Source organism: Prionailurus viverrinus, chromosome A1, assembly GCF_022837055.1.
Source record: "Prionailurus viverrinus isolate Anna chromosome A1, UM_Priviv_1.0, whole genome shotgun sequence".
Classification (NCBI taxonomy): Eukaryota; Metazoa; Chordata; class Mammalia; order Carnivora; family Felidae; genus Prionailurus; species Prionailurus viverrinus.
Genome location: NC_062561.1, coordinates 20,406,593 through 20,431,956, shown reverse-complemented (window position 1 = coordinate 20,431,956; position 25,364 = coordinate 20,406,593). Strand labels below are relative to the sequence as shown.

The 25,364-nt window shown below is 48.4% G+C and overlaps 1 protein-coding gene across 1 annotated transcript; it reads right to left on the bottom strand.

Annotated features, from left to right (window-relative positions):
* Positions 1 to 971: 971 nt before the first annotated feature.
* CA1H13orf42 (chromosome A1 C13orf42 homolog) lies at positions 972 to 25,091 on the bottom strand. The gene is made up of 4 exons (XM_047849626.1): positions 24,675 to 25,091; positions 5,085 to 5,232; positions 2,322 to 2,562; positions 972 to 1,146 (listed from the first exon to the last, which is right to left on the bottom strand). The coding sequence occupies exons 1-4, from the start codon at positions 25,089 to 25,091 to the stop codon at positions 972 to 974; spliced, it is 981 nt and encodes a 326-aa protein (XP_047705582.1).
* Positions 25,092 to 25,364: the final 273 nt, after the last annotated feature.

Here is a 25,364-nt window from a genome sequence, read left to right as displayed (position 1 = left end):
ACCAACTGGACGATTTCTTTCTTTGTAAGAAAACACCAGAAGAAGTAATAGGAATGAATAGAATGCAATGTGTTCTCCAGACCAGTGGTTCTCAAACCCGAGCAGGAAAAAGTATGTGAGAAGTGCAAAGAATATATTTAAGATGTAATTCTAATTCAGATAGTTACTAAAATCACAAATCCTTTCTAGTCCAAAAGAACTCAGGGATGCTGATTTTCCTCTTAAGTGGGGAGGGGAGAGGCACAGCCGGCCATAAGCTGGTCATACGGGCGTCTATCAGGATATTCTGGATGATAATTAGAAGAAAGCCCACCACCTGTGGGAAGTAGAGCTGGGTTTCGGGGCTGGAGAGATAGTGTGGTCCCAAGGCAGGGCCCTGGCACACTCTTTCCCAATGCCAGGGCACTGGCCCCATCTTCCGTGTAATCCAGCAGATGTTTCTAGAAATGTCTAGAACCGTGAAAGTGTTAGTGCAGAAGGAGGTGCTTCCGGGACCGTGTTCTGCACAAAGGAAGGCAACCTCTGTGATCAGGGTATTCCTGAGCCCCGCAGAGACAGGAGCCGCCTTTCTGAAAACTTTGGCCAGAGAGCCAGGGGTGGGCTCATTTCCTGTCCTGAGCACAGTGTTAGAAGCCACTCGGACAGATGCACAGAGAACTGAAACAGGCCAGGGGAGACCAGGGAGTGAGCCTGGATACTCCCACTCCCTGCTGGGAGACCCGCCGAGCTGTAACTACCTGCCAACCTGCCATTCCGGGAAAGCCCGGCTCCAGAGTCCCCCAGGGCAGGTCCTCTGGGAGACCGCGCGTGTGTTTGGCACTAACCGGGCACCGGCGGGCAGTGCTGATGGGCTCGTGGGCTTGACTTTGTTCCGACTTCCATTTTTGATTCTGCCAAACACCTGTGCTGCCCTGAAAGTAGCCACTTTCTCAGGGACCCAGCCTGAGCCAAGCTGAATGGCCGGAAGGGCCTCAGGGCACTGTCCGCTCCCACAGCTTCTCTCGAAGCAGCCACTGCCCTTTGGGGTTCTCTGTCTCGTGGTAGTCCTCCCCCGGAGACACCAGGGACTCCAGGCCAAAGAGCTCCGCATCCCATTCCGTGTCTTCTCCTGAGAAGTTGAGGAGGATCTGTCTGGGGCTCCCCAGGCTGGAAGGGAGGAATGAGGCAGAGGGTTTAAGTCTGGCTTGGCCGGCTGCACAGAGAAGGCATGCTCTGATCCACTATTCCAACGGAGACCATCAGATGCCCCCCAGGGCTGGGCCTTGTGGCGGACAAAGCGGTATCATCATGGGGGCCGGACCCCAGACTGGCCTTGAAGGGGAAGGACGGATGATTGGATGATGAGCCCTGGTTTCACTTCGTCCGGTACATAGTCCATTGTTATGGGCGGAAAGTGCTACTTAGAAAAGCTCTGAATCCATCAGAGTTGAATGGCTCTTGTACAAACCCGAACCCAGATAGAGCCCCTTCTGCTGTGAAAGGTGAGGTCCCTGCAGCATGGGCGGCAGTGGCCAGAGCAAGAGAGCACTGACCGCTCCAAATGAGTAGGTCACAGGAATTTGGAGGCTAAACATGGGGACTCGTCTCGGGAGGGTTGGATCTGGAGGGAAAGAGGCCGAGAGATGGTGGCGAAGTGGCCAGGGGGAGCCCGGCCTGCAAGAAGTTCTCCAGCTAAGTCAGGTCAACCAACGCCTTTCCAAGGCAAGGGCGTCTGGTTAGTCTGGTGTTGGTTCCCTCTTGGCGCTTTGCCCTCCTCAACCCCAAACTCCCATAAAAAATTCGTAGCACACAGGGTGTCCGTGGCCCTGGGGGGGGGGGGGGGCGACAGTGAAAGAGGGTGGCACAAAGCATGTGGGCCAGGTAGGCCAGAGGCAAGGCCGGCAGATCCAGAGCTGAAGTCACAGGGAGGAGACAGCAGTGAACCAGGCTGGAGTTTACGTATAGACTCGGGGAAAACATCTTTTAATACTCTTAACGTTTATTTATTTTTGAGTGAGAGAGAGCGCAGGAGTGGAGGAAGGGTAGAGAGAGAAGGGGACAGAGAACACGAAGCGGGCTCTATGCTGACAACATAATGCGGGGCTCGAACTCACGATCCGTGAGATCATGAGCCGAGCTGAAGTTGGACGCTCAACCGACTGAGCCACCCAGGCAGCCCTAGCGGGGAAAAAAAAGATCTTTAGCCAAGATCTCCTTCCCCCAAAATCTGTAAGAATAATTTTTGGTATATAGGACGGGGACTCAAGGCACCTGAAGAACCACCCCAGGAGTCTGGAGGACATGAAAACGTCTTAGTTATACCATTTGGTCCAAGCACTTACTCTTTTTTGCAGGCTTTGGGCTTAAATTTCAAGGTGTTGAATGCCCCTTCCACAGCCTTGGGCAAGTAAATGGGGTGCCTCTCGAGCCTCCTCTGAGTGCCGAAGGTCCTGCGCTCCACGCTCCTTCGGAACTGGCTATCTGTCACGTGCACGGTGTGCCCAGCAATGTCCTCAGAGTGCCGGCGTGGTGCCCGCAGGATCCAGTTGGAATGCAAGCTGTGCTCCCGGGAGCTGGTGGCCACTGGAAGAGACAAGCAGGGGCCCGGGAAGGAGCAAGAGAGGGTGAACCAGGCTGAGAACCCACAACAAATGCCTATATTACAACAGCACATTCTTAGAAAGGCTGGGAAAGGCAAGTGAGAGGGGGATGATCTGACCCTGTAATGATAGGGTAGGGATATGGTGGGATATTTATGTGTCCATTAAAAATAAAGACATACATGGGGCGCCTGGGTGGTGCAGTCGGTTAAGCGTCCGACTTCAGCCAGGTCACGATCTCGCGGTCTGGGAGTTCGAGCCCCGCGTCGGGCTCTGGGCTGATGGCTCAGAGCCTGGAGCCTGTTTCCGATTCTGTGTCTCCCTCTCTCTCTGCCCCTCCCCCGTTCATGCTCTGTCTCTCTCTGTCCCAAAAATAAATAAACGTTGAAAAAAAATTTTAATAAAAATAAAGACATACATCTATGTTTACTGACATGGCTGACATGGAAAGACAACCCCTGATGTATTATAAATGGTTAAGTGAAAAGAACAGATGACAAAATGGCAGAGGTCCTATTGTTTTTAATTAAGTGAGCGTGTGTGTGTGTGTGTGTGTGTGTGCGCGTGTGTGTATGTTTAAAACCTTTTGGAAAGGAAAGACATAGACCAAAGTTTAACAGTGGTTATTATCTCTGGGTGGTAGTATTACAGACCATATTCTTTACTTTCTTTGTATTTTGGTGTATCATTTGATTCATTAGATTAACAATGAACGTATAGGGCTATTGTTATGAGAGAAAACCATAATGTCCTTTTCATTCAAAAATCGTGGAAGGTAACACTTGCATCCTCAGTGGATTTTGCTGTTCTTTCGCCAGCGTCCTGGGTTTCCAGGTCCAACTCCCAAGAGGAGGGCTGGCCTCGGTCAGGGACTGAGGGGCTGCAGTCCAGGAGGAAGGCGGGCAGATTAGCCTGCAGGGCACAGTGAGCCTGCGGGGGAGGTGGGGGTAACCTTCTGTGAAATCCCACCAAACCCAATGAGAACCTGAATTTCACAGATATAGGTCTTTTGAGCCCGGAGCAATGGCAAACCACAAGAATACGGTCTTTTGAGCATTAGATAAAAAGCTCAAGCATTGCTTAGTATGGGCACCAAAAGCTAGCACCTCAGTAACGGGGGCCAGGAACCCCTGAAAAAAATTGCCATCAGTTGCACCAGGGAGGGCAAGTCAAAGATTAAAGAAGCTGACAGTCAGGGCGCCTGGGTGGCTCAGTCAAATAAGCGTCTGACTCTTGGTTCCAGCTCAGGTCATGATCTCGCGGTTCGTGAGCTGGAGCCCTGCATCAGGCTCCGCACCATCAGTGCAGATTCTCTCTCCCTCTCTCTCTGCCCCTCCTCTGCGTGTGCTCTCTATCTCTCAAAATACAATAAACTTGAAAAGAAACAGACCGTTAAGTAATGGAATTTAAAAGCGGGCTGAACTCATGAATGTGATTGAATCGTTTGCTTTCCACCAGGAGACAGCCAGTGAGTGACACACGTTGGCAAGGAGAGAAGCATCACCCCCGGCCCTCACCTCACTCTCTCTCCAAAGACCCAGGCTGGCCTAGGCGGGCTCCCTGGCCCTGTCCTGCCCTGCGCGTCCTCACAGAGCGCTGACCCCGAGGGCGTCAGAGGGGGTGCTGGGCAAAGCGGGGACAAACCAGATGAAGGATCAGTCAGCCTGGTGTGGACACTGCCAAACTCGCTCCGGCAGAGTCGACAGACAGTTTTTTAAACAGTTTCTCCGTTTCTTTTTCTTCTCTTAAAACAAAAACTGTAGTGAAATACACATAACATAAAATTTGCCATCTGAGCCGTCTTTCGGCGTGCAGTGCAGGGACGTGGAATATACTCATTTTTGAGGGACAGCTGCCCAGTCCTTCCTCGCCTTACAACGCTGAAACTCTGTCTTTGCACCCATATAACACCAGCTCCCCCTCCAATCCCTTGCCTTTAAAGATTTTACTTTTTATGTTTTAAAAAAGATTTTTTTAATGTTTATTCATTTTTGAGAGAGAGAGAGAGAGAGTGACAGAGTGCTGGTGGGGGAGGGGCAGAGAGAGGGAGACACGGAATCCGAAAGCGGGCTCCAGGCCCTGAGCAGTCGGCACCAGAGCCCGTCGCGGGGCTCGACCCCACAAAACCGCGAGATCAGGACACCTGAGGCCGAAGTCGGGCACTTAACTGACTGAGCCACCCAGGCGCCCCTCCAATCCCTTTCTTGTCTCATTTGTCGCAGTTGGGGCCAGTGGTACTGCCGGAAGGGGTTTTTGATCCTAAATATGGCTGCGAGTGTTGTAGGGGTAGGGGCTGGGTGCTGGCCCGCTGGCACAAGGGCCCCGAGGAGAAGAACGAGCCCCAGGCTGGGCTACAGGGTGCAGGTGCGAGTTTCCCTCTAGTGGGAGGTGAGATTCCTGGTAGCTCATCTTCTAGCCACACCAGAGACCCGCCCCCCCCCCCTCACACACCCCCCAGTCCATCCTCCCCCCCTCACCTCCTCCCCACCCCCGGCCAGCACTCACCGTCAAAGTCCACATCCTCATTGGGAGGGTCCGCCTCGGCAGCCCGCGGCCGCTTCTCTGTATCCAGCTCTGCAATGATGGAATCAAAGAAGGCCATGGCCTCCGCCACATCCGCGCTGAACTGGGAGTATTTCTTTGCGGTTGCTTTCTGCTAGAGGTGAAGGGCAGGAGAGAGAAAGCAGCCTGAGCCAGCCTCTGAGCACCCACACGCAAGCAAGCCACAACCGCCGAAAAGAATTCCGTGCTGCTGAAACTAAATGTATGTGAAGTTATGCATTTGCAGAACTTAAAAGGTAAATTTGAGTAAGTGCGCTGTGAGGGGAAGGTGGATGTCCCTGCTCCACGAGTGCCGTAGGTCAGTGGATGTCCAGTTACCTCAAAGAGAGACAAATAGTAAGATCTACCTCTTTCTTGCTCAGGGACTGTTACTGACCTGGAGGCAAAATACTTAGTCTTCCTTTGGCCTTTCCCCCCGCTGATAAACAGGGGATCGTGCAGCTCCTTCGGAAGGCGATGAGACGTTCACAGTAGGAAAGAAAGGGCGAGATGTACTGGAGATGCTCTAAAAGAGTTGTCAGTACCTAAAGTGGCCAAATTTGGACTCAAGTCATGGAATAAATTGAAAAGAAATTAGCATGATTCTTTGGAAAGTATATGGAATAGAGGTGCCTGGGTGGCTCAGTCGGTTAAGCCTCCAACTTCGGCTCAGGTCATTATCTCACAGCTCCTGAGTTTGAGCCCTGCATGGGGCTCTTGTGCTGACAGCTCAGAGCCTGGAGCCTGCTTCGGATTCTGTCTGTCTGTCTGTCTGTCTCTCTCTCTCTGCCCCTCCCCCACTTATGCTCTCCCTCTCTTTAAAAAATAAACAGTAAATAAAAGTGTAAGACATAATAAAATACAGAGTTTAAAAGAAGTCTACTGAGGGGCGCCTGGATGGCTCAGTCAATTAAGTGTCTGACTTTGACTCAGGTCATGATCTCGTGGTTCGTGGGTTCACGCCCCACATGGGGTTCTGTGACGACAGCTCAGAGCCTGGAATCTGCTTCAGATTCTGTGTCTCCCTCTCTGTCTGCCTCTCCCCCACTTGTGTTATGTCTCTCTCTCTCTCTCTCTCTCTCTCTCCTAAAAATAAATAAAATGTAAAAAATATTAAAAAAAAAAAAAAGAAAAGAAGTCTACTGAATGCCTCACTGGGTTCCAGGCTCTATCCTGATTTGTTCTTCTTCGTGATCTGGTTCATCACCATCATCTTCACAACCTCCAAGGACCAACATGGAAATTCAAGCACCATGGCGGACCTCCATGGAGAACTCACAATGAAAGGCACAGAATCAGCATGTGAACTAATAAGCTGTCTGAGGAATTTAGGAAATAAGAAAACTCAGAGAGGGGGACAAAAGGGACAATATGTGTTAACCTGAGCTGTTTTCACCAGCTATTTTAGGTGAACATTTTTATTTCACTTATTTTTGTTTTATTTGAGTATAGTCGACACACAATGTTACATTAGTTTCAGGCGTACAACATAGTGATTTGACAAGTTTATACATTATGTTATGCTCACACAAGTGTGCCTACCATCTGTCCCCCCTACGTCACTATTACACTATTATCATTGACTGTGTTCCTGTGCTGTGCCTTTTATTGCCATGACTTACTCATTCCAGAACTGGAAGCCTGTGTCCCCCACTCTCTTTCATCTGTTCTGCCCACCAGCCCCATCCTTTTCCTCTGCCAACCTTCAGTTTTTTTCTCTGTATTTCTAGGTCTCAGTCTGCTTTTTGTTTGTTCATTTGTTTTCTTTTTTTTTTTTTTAATTCTACATATTAGTGGAATCGTATAGTATTTGTCTCTTTCAGTCTGACTTATTCACTTAGCATAATACCCTCTCGGTCCATCCATGTTGTCTCAAGTGAACAATCTCATCTTTTTATGGCCATGTAATATTCCAGTGTGTGTGTGTGCGTGTGTGTGTGCATGCACGTGAGCGTGTGCACACACATACCACATCTTCCTTATCCATTCATCCGTTGATGGATACTTGGATTGCTTCCATAGTTTGGCTATTGTAGATAACGCTGCAATAAACACCAGGGTGCATATATCTTCTCAAATTAGTGTTTTCATTTTCTTTGGGTAAATACCCAGTGGCGGAATTGTTGGGCCATATAGTATTTCTATTTTTAATTTTTTGAGGAACCTCCATACTGTTTTCCATATTGGCTATTCTAATTTACCTTTCTAGCAGCAGGGTCCAAGAGTTTCTTTTTCTTTACATCGTAGCCAACCCTTGTTGTTTCTTGTCCTTTTGATTCTAGCCATTCTGACAAGTGTAAGGTGGTAACTCATTGTGGTTTTGATTTGCATTTCCCTGATGATGAGTGATGCTGGACATCTTTTCATGTGTCTGTTGGCCATCTGTATATCTTCTTTGGTAAAATGTCTATTTGTGTCCTCTGCCCACTTTTTAATTGGATTGTTTGGGTTTTTTTTTTTTTGGTATTGAGTTGTATAATTTCTTTGTACATTTTGGATATTAACAATTTATTAGATATATCACTTGCAAATATCTTCTCCCATTCAGTAGGTTGTCTTTTTGTTTTGTTGATGGTTTCCTTTGCTGTGCAAAGGTTTTTTTTTTCTTTTTTTAAATGTTTATTTATGTTGAGGGAGAGAGAGAGAGAGAGAGCAGGAACAGGCAGGGGAGGGGCAGAGAGAGAGGGAGACACAGAATCCCAAGCAGGCTCCAGGCTCCAAGCTGTTCGCACAGAGCCCAATGCGGGGCTTGAACCCACGAACCCTGAGATCGTGATCTGAGCCAAAGTTGGATGCTTAACCCTTGAGCCAGCCAGGTGCCCCCAGACTAGTCTTTCTTTAAATTCATGACTGCAGGGGCGCCTGGGTGGCGCAGTCGGTTAAGCGTCTGACTTCAGCCAGGTCACGATCTCGCAGTCCGTGAGTTCGAGCCCCGCGTCAGGCTCTGGGCTGATGGCTCCGAGCCTGGAGCCTGTTTCCGATTCTGTGTCTCCCTCTCTCTCTGCCCCTCCCCCGTTCATGCTCTGTCTCTCTCTGTCCCAAAAATAAATAAATGTTGAAAAAAAAATTAAAAAAAAAATAAATTCATGACTGCAAAAAGTTTTTATCTTAAAGTTGATTTTTGCTTTTGTTTCCATTGCCTTAGGACATATATCTAGAAAAATGTTGTTACAGCCAATGTCAGAGAAATTACTATCTGTGCTCTCTTCTAGGGTTTTTATGCTTTCAGGTCTCACATTTCGGTCTTTAATCCATTTTGAGCTCATTTTTGTGTACAGTGTTAGAAAGTGGTCCAGTTTTGTCCTTTTCACGTCACTGTCCAGTTTTCCCAGCACCATTTATTGAAGAGACTGTCTTTTCTCCATTGTGTGGTCTTGCCTCCTTCATCGTAGATTAACTGACCATATGACCATGGGTTTATTTTTGGAGTCTCTATTCTGTGCCGTTGATATATGCATCTGTTATTGTGCTATACGTGGGCATTTTTAAAGAGGGGATGGTATTAAGAGTGAATAGGATTAAATTACAGACTGGAATGTTGGGAAATAAAATGATGACACCTGTATGTACAAATACAAGGTGTTGGTAAAATGTATGCATTTTGTAGTACTAGAAGACATTTTTTTTAAATTTTTTTTTCAACGTTTTTATTTATTTTTGGGACAGAGAGAGACAGAGCATGAACGGGGGAGGGGCAGAGAGAGAGGGAGACACAGAATCGGAAACAGGCTCCAGGCTCTGAGCCATCAGCCCAGAGCCTGACGCGGGGCTCGAACTCACGGACCGCGAGATCGTGACCTGGCTGAAGTCGGACGCTTAACCGACTGCGCCACCCAGGCGCCCCTAGAAAACATTTTTAAATAGAAGGAGTTTTTCCTTTTATATTTGTAAGGTGCTTTCCTTGGGAAAATTTTGAAGAAGCACAACATAGACCTGAATCTTCTCTGTTAAAAGTGGACAACTATCCACATGTCCTTATTCCTCCCCCTTCAACAAGCCCACTGAAGTGAAAGAAGGGAGAGCGGGAAGAAGAAACCCCTAATGACAAAGAGAAGAAGAGAGGGGCCATCGGGGAAAGAGAGATTTCCAAGAGCTTCTGGGAGTTGCTGAGCAACTGAAGGGGAGAGCTGATGTAAAAGAGCAAAGGGACCAGCCCTCCAGAGCATCATGGGTCAGGCAAGCACCTAAAAAGGGTACAATGTGACCCTTGGGAATGGGAAATGCACCCGACTTGGCAACACAGGCACACCAAGGCTTGGGGGTGGAGCGCAGGACTAAAACTTGAAGGGCTGGTTGGCAGTGTGTATGAGCCCAGCAGGCCACATCACTGTGCACCCTTCCTGCAGGCCGGTGACAGGAGGGCTCATCTCTGATGGCAAGTCAATATTCTTGTCCTGTCTGTGTTTCCTCTTACTGGTCTCTCGGCCTTGAATATTTCACCGAGCTGGTTCCTATTCATCCATCAGGACTGGCCGGGTCAGCTCATTCTCCAGGTAGACCGCCCCTCTCCTGGACGGTTCTCTCCTCTAGGCTCTATGGTCCTCACCCCGAACCTAGTTCTTCTACGACACATATCATTTTAGAGATTTTTTTTGTGAACTGAAAGAGTGAGAAACGATGAATGGAGAAAGCCACACAATCTGAACCAAACCCCAAAAGGAAGGATAAATAGTATTTAATAGGAGTGCAAGGTCTGTAGGTCTTTGTATCTCAGAACCCACGGAGAGGGCGCCTCTGAATCTCTGGCAGCAACTTCCATCGGTGTTTGGCTTAATGCAAGTGTCTCAGCCTTACATGTGAACATTGCATTCTTTTCTCGTGGGGGGGTCACCCTGCAATATGATCTAAACTCTTCATTCCGCAGTGTCTCCAGGAAGTAGACTTTGGCCAGCAGCTCAGAGCCACCTGGATCAGCTGCTTTCATTTACTAAAGAGTTTAGAAAAGAGTCAGCTTTGGTGTCTTAACTAACAAAGGCTCAGCAACCAACGAGATCACCACCATTAGTTATGTTGATATGTGTCCTTGACTGTGGCCTCTTGGACATCCCCAGAATCTTGTCACGTACTGTCCTTCGAGGATCACATTTACAAATTAAGAAATAAATCACTACTATATGTATTACCACCTTAGCCACTGTGCTTTCTGTCCATCAAAACTAGTGGACGGGGGCCCTTTTACCTCCACACGTGTGGTTCATTCCCAATATTCAACTCTATTGCCTGTTTCCAAAGCCTCAAGCTTTAGGATTTGAGACTGAGGTCTCCTTCCCATGCCTTGCCCTTTCTACCAGGCTGAGGAGTGATTGCCTTCCGGGGGCAAATATGCCTAACAAATACGCTCTTCGGCCAGCCCTGGAGGGTCTGCTCTTTCAGGTCCCCCTTCTGGGGTCTCTGCCGGGCCATCCAATGCGCTGCCGTTATAAAACTTGCTTCTGTTCAAAGAGCTTCTGGATCCTGCAGTGTCAGGGGAATGAGACATTGGTGACATTATCTGTGGCTGACACGTACAGACCTGTGTGACCAAGTCTCATGCTAAAGGACAGCTTCTTCCACTTGCCCCAACTGCCTTCAGCAGTTACCCCCAAACCCTTCATGGAATAAAGTAGGAGCATAAAATAAAGACAAATGAATAAATAATTGACTTCCTTCCTTCCTTCCTTAGCCCTGTCTTCCGTCCCTGCAAGTGAGAGCAGCATCCCTGGAATGGGTCTGAGAGACTGGCCTGGGAGATGGTGATGGTACACCTCTCCCTCACCCCTGTCGGGGTGGTTCCATAACAGGTGAGCCCAATTCCAGTTGGACATTGGAATCTCCTGGGTGCTCTTAAAGAATGCCTATACCTGGCCCTTTTCCAGACCAGTTAGTTCAGACAATCAAGTGATTCTAATACACAGCAGTTGAGACCCACCACTCGATGGCAGTCCCGGCATCAGGGACGGAACAAGAGCACCCATGAATCCCCACCCCAGGGTCTTATTTAGGATAGAAATCTTACGTGCCAGTCTTGCACCCTGGCTCTGCAAGAGCCGGCAGGAATGTCTCTATCAAGACAAGGACACAAGGGACAGGACTCCAAGGGATAGAGCACAGGTCATCGAAGAAAGAGGACAGAAGCCCTGGATTTCAGGGCCCAGGTTCATCTGTGTCCTTTGCACACAGAGGGCCAAGGAGAGGAACTCCATCCGCCCTCTGCTCCCGTGCCAACAGGGAGTATACAACATCCCCCACAGGGGTCTACCCAACATCTACCTTTCCCCCCCAGTCCCCAAACTTGACCTAAAATCACCTCCTGGGGAGGCATTCCCTCTCCTTGTATTCATGCAACTTTGTTTGCTTCCTGGGTGTAATGTTTGCCATTCACCCTCCGCTACATTTCATGTTGCGTCTATGCCAAGTTTCTTGTTTCTCCCTCCATTGTTTCTGAAAATGTGGATTTATACTTGTGTTTACCCACTTTTTTCAAAAAAACAAAAGGTAGCCCATACCATACCTCTGTAAACATCGCTTTCTTCACTCACTGTGTCCTGAGGATGCCTTCCCAGCAGTAGACAGAGACCCTCCTCATCCCTGGTAGACTACCTAGGGCTCCAGTGTACAGACCCACCATCAAAAGAAACCACGGTCTCCTGTTGTCAGATCCTTGGCTTCTTCGTAATCTTTTGGTGTTCAAGGTAGCGCCATATGCGTATGTCATTTTGCGTTTTGCCAATAATACCCCGGCTTGGGGTAGGCTTCTAACTGCAAGCACTCAGCTCTCTGTGTCTGTGCCTTCTGGAGAGCATGGTAAGCAGCGAGTGACCTGGCAAGCCAGTTACACAGGATTTGGTCCACAGAGTTCCTGGTGTCCCTTGGAAAGCACACTTGTACATGTCTCCAAATGAATGCTGCCGTGAGTTTTCTGAGTACCAAGGCTAAGCTCCAAGTCTGGACTCCCTGGGCCTTTTCAAGTCCTGGTTTAAGCCCAGACCGATTCTGGCTGTTCGTTTTTGCCTTCCCACAGCTTCCGTGGGCCTCTACTAGAGGCCTCTAAAGAGGCCTCTTTCCACCTGTGCTATCACATTCTCTGTGATAGCACAAGAATGGCACCAACTGAGGTGCAGGCTTCAAGCTGCAGACTAATATCGCAGCAAAATCTACTTTACGAGGAGGTAGTTGTACAACATGGGCCATGAATCGTCAGCACCCCTGGGTGAGATGCAATACAGTTACTCTTCCCTCTCTGAACTTGAAAGGCCAGGTACAAAAGGATTGCTTCGCTCCCAGTCTTGACTTTTTTTCTAGCCCAGAATTTTTTTTTAACGTGTATCTATTTTTGAGAGAGAAAGAGAGACACAGAGTGGGAGTGGGGGAGGGGCAGAGAGAGAGGGAGACGCAGAATCCAGAGCAGGCTCCAGGCCCCGAGCGAGCTGTCAGCACACAGCCCGACGCGGGGCTCACACCCATGAACGGTGAGATCAGACCTGAGCCAAAGTCAGACACTCAACCGACTGAACCACCCAGGCACCCCTCTAGCCCAGAATTTCTTAACTACCTCTTTGGAACGGTTTCCTATTGCACCTGCTTAGGCCCCAGTTCACAGGGCTCATGTTCCTTCGCTCTCGGCCCCACAGCAGCCCCGGGGAGAAGGAACCCGGTGTGAAAGCATCCGGATTGCATTGCCGACTCCATTCCCATTTGCCTTTCACCTTCCACCTCCAGCGGCCTTGGGGTTATCATTTTCCAAGCCTCCCTGAACCACGGCCCCCTCACACCAGGCCTGGGTCTCAGATTACTTTTCCCAGATAGAGCCCTTGGCATTTTCCCAAACCAAACTCCACGGCAGGTCTCGTTTAACTTCTGAGTCCCCCAGTGCAGTTTATGACATTTTTTCTGCATTTCGTATCAGCTGCCACCCTGCCTGGTTTCATCTGCCATCTGGGTACCTGGGTTTCTCCGATTTGTTATTTTTCTTCTGGGACCTCTCAGTTCTTGTCTACAAGAGGTCTGGATTCTACTAATTGACCTTCCAGTTGTAAACAGCAATCGTTTGTCAGGGGTTAGAGTCGGGGGACATTCTAAACCCACCCAAAGCCACGAGGGCCTCCACTAAACATCTACCTTCCTCTCACTTGTTTGCGTGTCCCCTTCACATCCTCAGGAGGGCCAGCTCCCTTTGGCAGACGGACCTAGGCATAGCCTGTCTATGCACATGTCCCGTCTGGAGTGGATAGTCCACTGCAGCACGTTGGGTTATGTCCTCGGTAGCACACTAGGCCAGGGATCTTTAACCTCTTCTTTGGCAATGCTTTGGCAATTAACACGCACAGATAAGAGTCTTGGGACAGATGCTCTCCACCAGCCACTGCCCACATGAGATAGGTTGCGGGATATACACAACTCCCACCACTCCGACTGAAATTCTACCTGTTTCTCTGCCAAGGAACGTCAACACACCAGTGTGGTTCAGACAATGATGGTGAGGACCGCAGCCTGAGACCCTGGGCTGTGTCCGGGCAGACAGACTGCCTTTTCACCTGTGAATACTGAGTACGTATTTCAGTGCTTGGCACAGGGTAGTAATTATTCACTGAGTGAACGAATGTATGCTGCCACATACGTGCCATTACCTAATGTTTGCATTCTTAAATCGGTTTGCATGTTACTAATGTGTCCTTTAGGATTCAACTGGCAAATTTTAAGAACTCCGTACTCCTTATTTTTGTGGAGTACTGATAATACTCTCTTGAGCATATAATACCTGGGAATACGGATGTCAGTATATCACAGTGAAATTTCCAGGATCAAATGGGGAACTAGTCTGGGTTGGAGAGATCATTTTTCCTCGGGCCATTCAGCTGGGTGAAATTAAATACAAAACAGCTCAAGTTTATCCACAAGCAACTTAACATTACCAATAATAATAATAATGATAATAATAAGCTTTTGAGGCCAAACCCTAAAATCTCTTACACATCTTCTCTGCCTTCTGTAATCCTTGGAATGGATATTTAAGACCAAGTCCAAAGTGATACTTACCTTATGCCTTTTATATTCCACCAACACCTAAGGAAGTGTGTACCCATAATCGAGGCAAGTTGTAAAGAATGGGTGTTTATGATACATAACTGAAGCTTTGAGAAGCAAAGAAAAAGCAACATGAAAAAGTATAATCATTGAAATGTAATTACATACATACATATACCCACATACATGTTTTCAACAGATAAGCTAAATGGCACACTTGCCTGAGCTGGAGAAAAAAAAAAATTGGCAAAGCAGACAAGAGAGCTGAGAAAGCCAGCCCAAAGGGATAAAAAGCAGGAAAAAGTTCATCACCAAGTCTAGTGTAACTCAGCTTTGGCATTACCTGTCATAACCACACATTGCAATCGTTTTGGAAGCGTAGCCTCACATCTTCTGCCTTTGACATTGGAGACTGTAGACTCAGGGGCTCATAGGCTTAGTCTTTTTCCTCACTGCTTTTTCATCTTTAGACCATTGTTTCTTTTGCCAATACCTGGTAGCCGCTCACCTTGCATGTCATCTAAGTGATCGTTCCACTTGAACAAAACACGGAGCGCAAAAATTGGCTCACAATTATAAAACAGACGCCTGATGAAACTGAACTAATAACCTGGACGCATAGTACAAAGCATACACGTGCAGCCAGTGAGCCATTACAATCCAGTGGGAGAAGGGATGGACTTGTCAATAGACGGTGGTGGGCAACTTTGCCATTTGGGGAAAATTCAGGGTGGATTCTCACTTCCCCCTTCATGGCAAAATACATTGCTGATTGACAGAAGGGTTGGGTTTTTAAAAACGGAAGTACCAGGGCGCCTGGGTGGCTCAGTCGGTTAAGCATCTGACTCTTGGTTCCGGCTCAGGTCATGATCTCTCGTCTTCGTGGGTTCAAGCCCCGCCTTGGGCTCTGTGCTGACAGCACAGAGCCTGCTTGGGATCCTCTCTCCTTCTCTCTCGGCCCCTCCCCCACTCATGCTGTCTCTGTCTCTCTCAAATAAATGAAATAATCAGAAACGCTCAATGAGAGGGAAAGAATCCACAAAATGCAATGTTAACTAAAAGGAGATTATTAAGAAGTATATGGCATAATCAAATTTAGTACATTCATACATACACATACATTAGGGTTGTCACATTTAGCAAATAAAAATATAGAGCAGCAGGGGAGCCTGGGTGGCCAAGTCAGTTAAGTGTTCAACTCTTGGTTGCGGCTCAGTTCATGATCTCACAGTTTGTGGGTTCGAGCCCCACATCAGGCTCCTCACTGACAGCGTGGAGCCTGCTTGGGATTCTCTCTCTCTCCCTCTTCCTCTCCGCCCCTCTCCCACTCACACTCTTGCTCTCTCTCAAAAAAACAAAAACAAAAACAAAACAAAACTATAGGACAGCAATTAAATTTCAATTTCACATATAAATAATGAATAATTTTTTAGTATAAATACATACCAAATATTGCATGGACATAATTATACTAAAAAAAAAAACTCCATCACTTATCTTAAATTCAAATTTAAATAAGCATCCTTTGTTTTAGCAGACAGCCCTAATATACATATGGGCAAATATACAGGAAATAAATGATTGGGAGAAAATCTACCTAAACATTGTATAGTGACTAACTCTAAATAAGATTCCAAGTTGTTTTTATTTTATTTCTTACACTCTTCTGCATTTTATAAATTTCATCTAATGAGCAAATATAATCTTATCATCCAAACATTTTTTTTTAAAGTTTGCCCAAAGTGTCCTTTTGATGGTGAACTCTGACCCATTACACACTGGATGTTTTCGTTATTAGGATGTGATTCCACATGAATATGTTCAAACTATATTCTACGCCTCTAAAAATAAGAGATACATTTGCACTCGGCGAAAGCAACAGAACTACTACTTTTCTAGATCCGCCACCGAATTTTGTAATAATTTTCTTCTTAAACCTTCTTAAACTACAGTCGGAGTTTCTCAGGTTGTTGCTTTATTGAATGTCTGCTATGTGCTTCGAGCCATGCAGGAGGTTGGAGATTAAAAGGTAAACAAGACACAGTGGCCCCACTCAGTGAGCTCATGGCCAGTAGCAGAAATAGCCAATGAACAGACAATTACAGTGCTGGGTACTGAGTGCTGAGTGCTGGGGGCTGAGTGCTATGTGTTGAGATGCAGGTCAGACACAGGAGGAGGGGAAATGCACTGTCTTAGATTATGGATGTGAGAAATGGCTTCCTGGGGAAGTGCTTTCTCTGCTGTTGAAAGACAAGAAGGTAGCCAGGTGTACAGGGTGTGGTTGGAGAGGAAAAAGGGAGGAGGAAGTTATTATTTCTGGGCTGAGCAAACAGCACGTGCCTGGAAAATAGATTGGGGAATGTAATTACCCGTCTTGTGGTCTGACTGAGAGGGGCTACAGGAATTATACGCTTTGTTATCAATCATTATTATACTGTTTGTCATCTTGCGGAGAGCTCTGCCAAGCAAAATAGAATATTCTTTGCAGCTCATATCGAATTAGTAGTGCCTTTCAAATCTGCAAACCAGACTTAGGCCAAGTGATAGAGACTTTCCCAGTAACTGATGCTCACAGAAAACCTGCATTTTAATATCACCGTTTGCATAAAGTCTTCCCCACAGATCTGAAAAATAATCCCTAGAGGTGTGAAAAACGATCTAGTACCTGCTTTCTATCCCATATGAAATTATACAGACATATTATACACGGGTGACTTGGAGTCTTTTTAGATGAATTGGATTCAGCTCCTCCTGCCATAGAGGAGAAAAAAATCTTCTATTTGACATGGTCAAAAGTTGACACGGTCTTATTCGATGAGGCAGGATTGCATGGCCTCAATAGAAAATTGATTCTGAAAACAAACTATTGCCAGAATAAAACTACTTTAAATAAACATCGATCACTTTGGGCAGTCGTTCTCTAGAATTCCATTGGCTCTTTTCAAACCATTGTAGCAGACGAATTTCTTTGGCTGGGGTGAGGTAGGGAGGGTGAGGTAGGGTGCAGGGACGGGTGTGCATTTGCAGCCAGTTCGTCGAGGCAGACACATCAGGAATCCAAGCTGCTCAGAACTAAATGATCCACAGGAGAATTAATAACATTTCTTCTGGCCGTGGTGGGGGACTGACATTCCTGGCCTCAGAAAATGTCCAGCCCAAATCATCTGGGCAGTGTTCCATGGGGCACTGCAACCTACCCCCAATGGCCTCCTTGGGCCAGCCTAGAGTGTGTGGCCAGCCTCCCTGAGCTCTTCTCTGTGCTCCACCTAGACTGGGATCCATTTACACGGCCCAATTCTCATACAGGGAAGGATGCCTGCTGTTTCCCTGTTTATCTGGCCCTAACGGTGTGGGGAGCTGTCCTCAGTGAGGACCCCAAATGCTAACAAGCACTCTGGTCAGAGTTAGCCTACTCTCAAACTGTCCCTCTTCACCACCCGTCAAAACCCAGGCTCCTCCGCTGTCCGAAAGGAAGGCAGTTCTGACACATGCAGCAACATGGATGAAACTTGGAAACATGCTGAACGACAGAAGCCGGGCACAGGAGGACAGATACCGTATGATTCCATTTATACGGGATGTTTAGAGTAGGAGTAGCCAGAGAGACAGAAAGTAGAATAGGGCTTACCAGGAGTGGGAGGAGCAGGAAAATGGAGAGTTATCGTTTCTTGGGTAGAGACTTTCTGTTTGGATGATGGAAAAGTTCTGGAGATAGATAGTTGTGGGCTACACAACACTGTGAATGTGCTTCATTGCCAGTGAATTCTACACTGAAAACATGGCTAACGTGGTAAAGCTTTCTAAAGTTTATTCTACGAGAAAAGGCTTTTATCTTTTAAGAAATAAAGAAATAATTGTCAGACCTTGTATAAAAGCATTCTCCTGATTCCTAAATGAAGTCTTTTTAGAGCCTCCCTGACCTCTTAATGGATTCATTTTCTGGTGTACTACTGATATATTTCATAAAGTGTTCTAGGAAATATATTAACTCAGGCTTAATAGTCTTCTGGGTGAATTATTATGGGCTTATGTAAACAATCATTTGGAGAAATTCATGAAAAACTAGTGTGAAGAACTCTGGTTATTGTCTGACAATTAGCAATTTGAAAGGTGCCCACATTTCTCTTTAAAAGAAATTTACATAAAATCATCCAAAGAGAAACAGTCAATTTCTTAAGAATTCATTAATTGCAATACACTTCGTTACTCATAATCAGGACACTAAAAAGCACTCACTTAAGGTGCCAAGAAGTGCCATGTTGGAAATGGTAAATATTATGTTTATTTTGCCGCCCACACACACAAAAAGCCGAAATGGGTGATGAAATGTTCTAGAATTAGTGGCGATGGGTTGCACAACTCCGAATGTACTAACAGCCACTCAGTAGTGCACTTTAAAGGGTGAGTTTCATGGTATGTAAATTAAAGCTATTATTTCAAAAAATAAATCCAAGCTGAGAGAAGTGGTTTTTATGAGGAGTGGAAAGAGAGAAGTCAAATAACCCAGAGCCCCTCCCAGCAGCTGGAAGAAATTTCCTGGAGAACCAGGGGAGGGGAGAAACACAGAGGCAGAGGCCAGTCATGTCCAAGGCAAGACCCCAAAACAGAGTGCGAGGGGAGCAACTCACTTTCAGGGATGCGGATATGAGAGGGAAAAATAGCAAGAAACACAACAGGACAGCTTTTTACTTTTCGCAAACCTTCTTCTCTTGTGAGTGCTCCATGTCTTCAGAGGATTTGGACAAAGATCTTTGGGAGGGCGTGGGGTTCACCCACACCTCTGGCATCTGAATTCTCTGCTGGGTCCAAAAGGGATGGGCAGAACTTAGGTACCCAGGCGCCATTCTCTGGACCCTCACTAAGATGCAGCACAGGGCTGTCACAGCGGGGGCTCCGAGGAGTCACCACCAGAAACAGGTGCCCTGGTTTAGTGCCTTAGCTTTCCCACAAGAGTGACCACCCATGAGGACAGGGACTTTGACTTGCTCACCTGTATTTACAACAGTTCCTGGCACACACCCTGTTCCTGAAAACAATATGTATTGATGGAGAATGGAAGGAAGGAAGGAAGGAAGGAAGGAAGGAAGGAAAGAGAGAGAGAAAGAAAGAGAAAGAAAGAAAGAAAAAAAAGAAAAGAAAGAAAGAAAGAAAGAAAGAAAGAAAGAAAGAAAAAGAAAAGGGAGGGAGGAAGGAGGAAGGAAGGAAGGAAGGAGGAAGGAAGGAAGGAAAGAGAGAGAGAGAGAAAGAAAGAGAAAGAAAGAAAGAAAGGAAGAAAGAAAGAAAGAAAGAAAGAAAGAAAAAAGGGAGGGAGGAAGGAAGAAGGGAGGAAGGAAGGACGGACAGACACGTCTGTTGATGAGTTGTTATGTAAATACGATTGAGGGTATTACAAACCACATCACACATGGTTTTCTCATCAGGTCCCATATGAACAATTTGGGGACTTAAAGCTGGGGAAAATCTCCTTTCCACTAACCAAAGGGTACGATTGTTCCTCTCAGAATTGTTCAGTGAGTCCAGCTCTCTTTGTAGCGTCCAAGAGGTGCAGAGCCAGATCTAAAGCTCATCTGTAGTCGCTGAGTTAGCTGTACGATCTGCGTAGTCTTTTGCGTTTTTATGTTGATTTTCTGTTGGTGTTTTAGTCTCTCCCAACTTGTCAGTTTCTGCTGCTACTCTTTCTGCTGGTATGGGGCTCACCTGAGATACTTTGTAGAATGAGTTAGAAAGAATGAAAATCTATTTCTATTGAAATGATTTGAGGGCACATCCGTCCCATCGTGAAGTTCCCATTGTAGCTGTGCTCACGCTGTTTCCCCAGCTTTCTTCCTCGTACGAGAGTAGGCACCACAAACTCAGGATTTCAATGCTACAGAGGCCAAGAATAAAAATGGACTCAGAAGTAGCCATGTGTAGGGAAGGTGAAGGGAGATGGAGGGGAATTTGACTCATGGATTGTGGGGAGGAGAGAACTTGATACGTGCCTTCTGGGCGTGCTTCTGGCCGAGGTTTCTCCTGGACAAGGGAGTACTAAACCACCCAGCTCCCATGAGAGAGCTTTACCCTAGCACAAAATCCAGGCGGAGTAGGACGCGGGTTCCTCTCTGATGACTCCCCTTGACCCAGGTGTGCAGGATAGAGAAACCTGCTTACCTCATCCTGAGGTGCACACTCCCCCATCGATGTATATTATACAAGCTCAAAATACGTTTTCTGATTGAGAGGCGCTGTGGCTACATTGACCAGAGTGTGAGCTCAGACACACACACACTGGGTCTAAATCCTGGCTCTCTCTTCATCAGGTGCACGACCTCACATAAATCGCTTACTGTCTCTGAGCCCATTTTCTCACCTGTAGAATGGGCTGATACTCCACATATTGGGTTTAGAGGATGATTAGAAGTCAGGAATAGTTGCAGATTGTTCCTAATGGTGCCTGGGCTGTGGCAGAGGAGCAGCGGTGGTGGGGGAGGAGGGCGGTGTGGGGAGGAGATCGGCACTACTCGTCTTCACTGGCAGGAACCCCCAAGGTGCCCAGGGCAGGGGGTTGAGTGACTTTACCTTACTGGTTCAGAAACTCTATGTTCCAGGACAGGACCCATTTCAAATAGGCTCTCCTTCTGCCACATGAATTTTGCACTGTGTTGGAAATTCTTTTTTTAATGTTATATTTATTTTTGAGAGAGAGAGAGAGAGAGAGAGAGAGAACGTGAGTGGGGGTGGAGCAGAGAGGGAGGGAGACACAGAATCCAAAGCAAGGTCCAGGCTCTGAGCTGTCAGCACAGAGCCCAAAGCGGGACTTGAACTCCTGAGCTGTGAGATCATGACCTGAGCCAAAGTTGGATGCTCAACCAACTGAGCCACCCAGGTGCCCCAGGAAGAACATCTATTTTCTTTTTTTTTTTTTAATGTTTATTTATTTTTGAGAGAGACAGAGACAGAATGTGAGTGGGTTAGGGGCAGAGAGAGAGGGAGTCACAGAATCGGAAGCAGGCTCCAGGCTCTGAGCCATCAGCACAGAGCCCGATGCGGGGCTCGAACTCACAAACCATGAGATCATGACCTGAGCCGAAGCTGGACACTCAACCAGCTGAGCCACCCAGGTGCCCATGTGTCAGAAATTCTAACACTTGGACATTTACACAGTGAGTCTCAAACTACAGCTCATACCTAAGACTGACACAAAAGTCCTCAGATGTGGGGTTTTTGTTCTGATTTCAAAATGTTGCAAAATGTGTGTTTTGCTCACTTTTGTAATCCTCTATTCTGAGGGAGGAGCAGATTGTCGCAGAGCCTGGCCACGACCTCCCCCATGCAGGGACCCAGGAGCGGCTTCCACACCCACCCCAGGCTCGCCTCACTTCTGGCCTGTGCTCACTTCCTCCTCCCATCTATCTACATGGGTACATCCAGTCTCTCTTATCTCCAAGGTGCTGGGACCACAAACCATTTGGCACCCTGCTGCCTCACGCCTTAGAGATTGTTGACATTTCCACAGGCCCTGCTGGAATGCCTTGACTCTGGGGTGTCTGAAACTGTGGGTCTTAACCCTCTAGTAGCCTGTGAAATAAAGTGACTGTGTCATGACCAATGTCAAAAACAGACAAGAAGACTATGGAAGGTTTTGAAAAAAATCAGAGGACCAAACAGAGAACAGGAATGCGTGCGTTCCATGAAATGTTTGTTTTGGTTGTTATTGAGTCAACTGGGTCAATACCTAAAGGATATTTCTTGCTGGGAGTTTTAAATGGAACAGCCTAAAAGCCGTTATCTTTCCAGAAAAGAGAGACGGACAGGGGACCTTAAGTTCTGTGGCCAAGGCCGGGGGCTGGTGTCTGTGGGGAGGGAGAGGAGTCTGCGTGGTGCTGTGATGCCCAGAGAACACTGCCCACTCCCTACGTGGGGGCCAGCCCTTCCAGGATCTACGCACGGAAGACCAGGCTTAAAGTTTACAAAGCATCCCTAAGTGGCCAAGAAGCATTCCTTGTTGCGCCCTGTGGACAGAAAAATGACGAAGAACCCGTGTCCGCTTCCTCAAGCTCCCCAAGGTCGCCGCCGTCCCCCAGAGGAGACACACATGCTAACCCGCCACAGAAGGAGGGGATAAATGCCAGAACACAGATGTGTTTAGACTAATTGAGGAGAAGAGAAACGGCTAGTTCTATGGAGGGCTGGCCTCTTTTCCTCGGGCTGTCAGAACAAAGTACCACTAGCTGGGCCGCTTAGAGCGACAGAAACTTACTGTCTCAGTCCGGAGGCCAGAAGTCTGAGGCCACGATCTTGTCAGCGCAAGGCTCTCTTTGAAAGCACTCCCAGGTCCCACCCAGCTTCTGGGGGGCCTTCGGCTTGTGCCAGCCAACTCCAGACCTCGCCTGGGGGTCTCCATGTGCACGTGTGGGTCCCAACTTCCCCTTCTTATAGGGACCCCAGTGGTGTCAGATTAGGGGCCACCCTAATGCCTGCAATCAATCTAACTAACTAATTACATCTGTAACCAGCCTATTTCGAAATAAGTTTACTTTCTGAGGTCCTGGGGGGGGGGGGGGTCAGGACTTTAACACACGATTTTGGGGAGACACAAGTCCACCCACAGCAGGGAGTCAGGGAAGCGAACGGTGTTCGCCCTGAATCCGAGCATCGGCAGGCGTTTTCTACCGACGCAGGAGGTCGTATCAGATGAAGTTCTGGAAGAAAGGAGCTCTCTGGGCCCCTGCCCCTGCCACGCACAGAGCCAGGCAGCCACGGGCCACACTTGCTAGCCACGGAGATGGCACCACTATTCCCCTGGTGCACCCAGCATATAGCTCTTTCTTGAGGAGCCACAAAGGAGACCACTTGTCTGCAGGTGGCTCAAAAACCCCCCCACACCTTGCATTTCAGAGTTGGTAAACACTGGACCACCCATGTCTGTCACAGGCAGGCTCTTGCTTTTTCCCCACAAGGTATATTCTCATTTCCATTTGTATGCTGCAGAAACCGAGGCCCAGAGGGGCCAACAGGCCCACAGCCGGTACATTCAGAACTAACGTTCAGTTTTAGCTGACTGCCTTCAGAGCCAGTTTAAGACTTGTTTTGTTTTGTTTTGTTTTGTTTTCTGGTTCCACCATGGCAAGAGGTACCTCCTGAGGAAGTCCACGCTTCGTGTCATTCCCTTGACAGCCGTTCCCGTTCGGCCAGAGCTGGTTGCTCTGCCCCTCAGCCCTTCTTGTATCTTCAGACAGCTGAACTAGAAGAGGAGCGCGTGGACGTAGGGGACGAGGCTTTACGAAGAGAGAACCCCATCCCTTCAGGAAAATGCAGTGCCTGGAGGGAATCTAACCAGGGCCTAGACCCCTCAGGGTATCGAAGCTGGAAGGGAGTCCAGAACGCGCTGCAGCCCTTTCTGACATGGGAGGTGACCCCGAAGGAGGGGTGTCTGGCTCCCAAATCTGCAGCTGGCTGGCCACAGGGTCAGTCCTGGAACGGAAGGCTAGGTACTGGGACACTGACCTACTTTGGGAGTTGAAGTGATTATTTCAACTGCCCACCCCGGGGGCAAAATACAGACAGTTGAAACCAGTCGGGCGAGGCCAAGCCCTAGGGATTTGGGAGCAGGCCGATCAGTCATTCAGCGTTAATGAGGCTTGCTCAGCTCACAGGACCCACTGGGGGGAAACCGGATGTGGGAAAGACAGGTCCGCTCTGAGCACCTTAGAGTGCAGTCGTCAGGGAAGCAATTGATGGGAACGTAAAACAGCCTGAAACCTCAAGCATTTGAAAGAAAAAAAAAGAAAAAAATTGAGGAACAAAGGAATGAGTCCCCTAATGAATTGGAGGTCCTATCAGAGCAGGTCACCGAGTCTCGGCTTGCTCTGCCGTGACATGGGAGTTTCTCCCACCTGACCTTCCAGAATTACTAGATGGCTCCAAGAAAGACGATGTGTACAAAGACCACAATAGGTACGAACAAGGTAACTGCCAGTTATTTCTTGCACTAATTTCCCGCATGGGGTGTCCGGGCCTGAAGCCTCCAGGGCCCAGCAAGGCAGTCTCCTGGATGTCACGGGCCCTCGAGGCTGTGCCTGAGTCCCCAGCACACCCGGGGCCCAAGGTGGAGGTGGAACAAGTCCCCCAGTTGCTTGGCTCCCATGCAGCCAAACGCCTGGTTATTGGAAACCATCTAGGTCTCATGAAGATGTCACTTTTCCCCAGGGATTTTTGGGGGCCACGCAAGCGCTCTCTCGTCCATAAAGCGGGCGGTAAATGACAGAGGTACGATGCAAACGCGGGACCCCCTGGCACCGAGGCCCAAGCCCTCCCCGGAGGCTGCTCTGTCCATACCGCTAACTGCTCCTCCCCTTCACCTCCTCCCGGAAAAGAATCAGCCTGGGACCAGCCACCCTTCCCCAGTTGGAGGAGGTGGCGGCAAAGCCTCTCAGGATGACCGAGGCACTGCTCCGAATGTGCAGACTCGTTAGGCTGTGTGTGGATGGGGGCGGAGAGACAAGGTTCCAACTCACGTCCGAGGCTCTTGGATGAATTCTCATCCAGAGTGTACATCTCAACAGCACTTACCTTTCTTTCTTGGGAGGTGGCCTGGCCAGGGGCCTTTTCTGCCCTCTTGGAAGACTTGGAGGAGGTAGAGGAGACGCCCTGGGCGCCGTGCGGCTTCAGGTCCTGGAGGCTGCAGAGGTACTTCTTCCGCAAGGCCAGCAGATCCTGCAGGTACTGCAAACAGTCCTGGGTGCGGGAGTACATCCACGCCCGGTCCCCTTCCTGCTGCAGGTAGTACAGGCTGGTGTCCATGCTGCCGGTGCTTTTGTATTTCTTTAAGGACTCGCTGAACGTCTCCCCGTGGTCCCCCACCACGTACATGGAGCTGCTGAGGGTCAGCCTCACCGCGGGGCTGGCTCGGTCGTAGAAGGCACTCTCGGCCACCTCCGCCTTCCTCTGCGGGCCGGGGTTAAAGAGGGAGTGCAGCTTTCTGAGCATGGTGCTCGATTTCCCTCTGCGGGTGCCTTCCAGCCGCCTGCGCCCTGCCACTCGATCTAGCTGGGGGCAGGGGTGCCAACGCACGGGCCTCCCGCCATCCGCCTTCCAGGAGGCCTCGGGTCTCTGCAATCCCGGAGAGTGTGGGCTCGGTCAGGCGGGCAGCCTGGGCATCTCTCGTGGGGGGGACGTTTACATCCAATGACCAAGATGCCATCAACCACCCGGGAATACGAGGACGTGCCCTGGGAGTTTAAAAGCAAGGGCCCCTGCTGC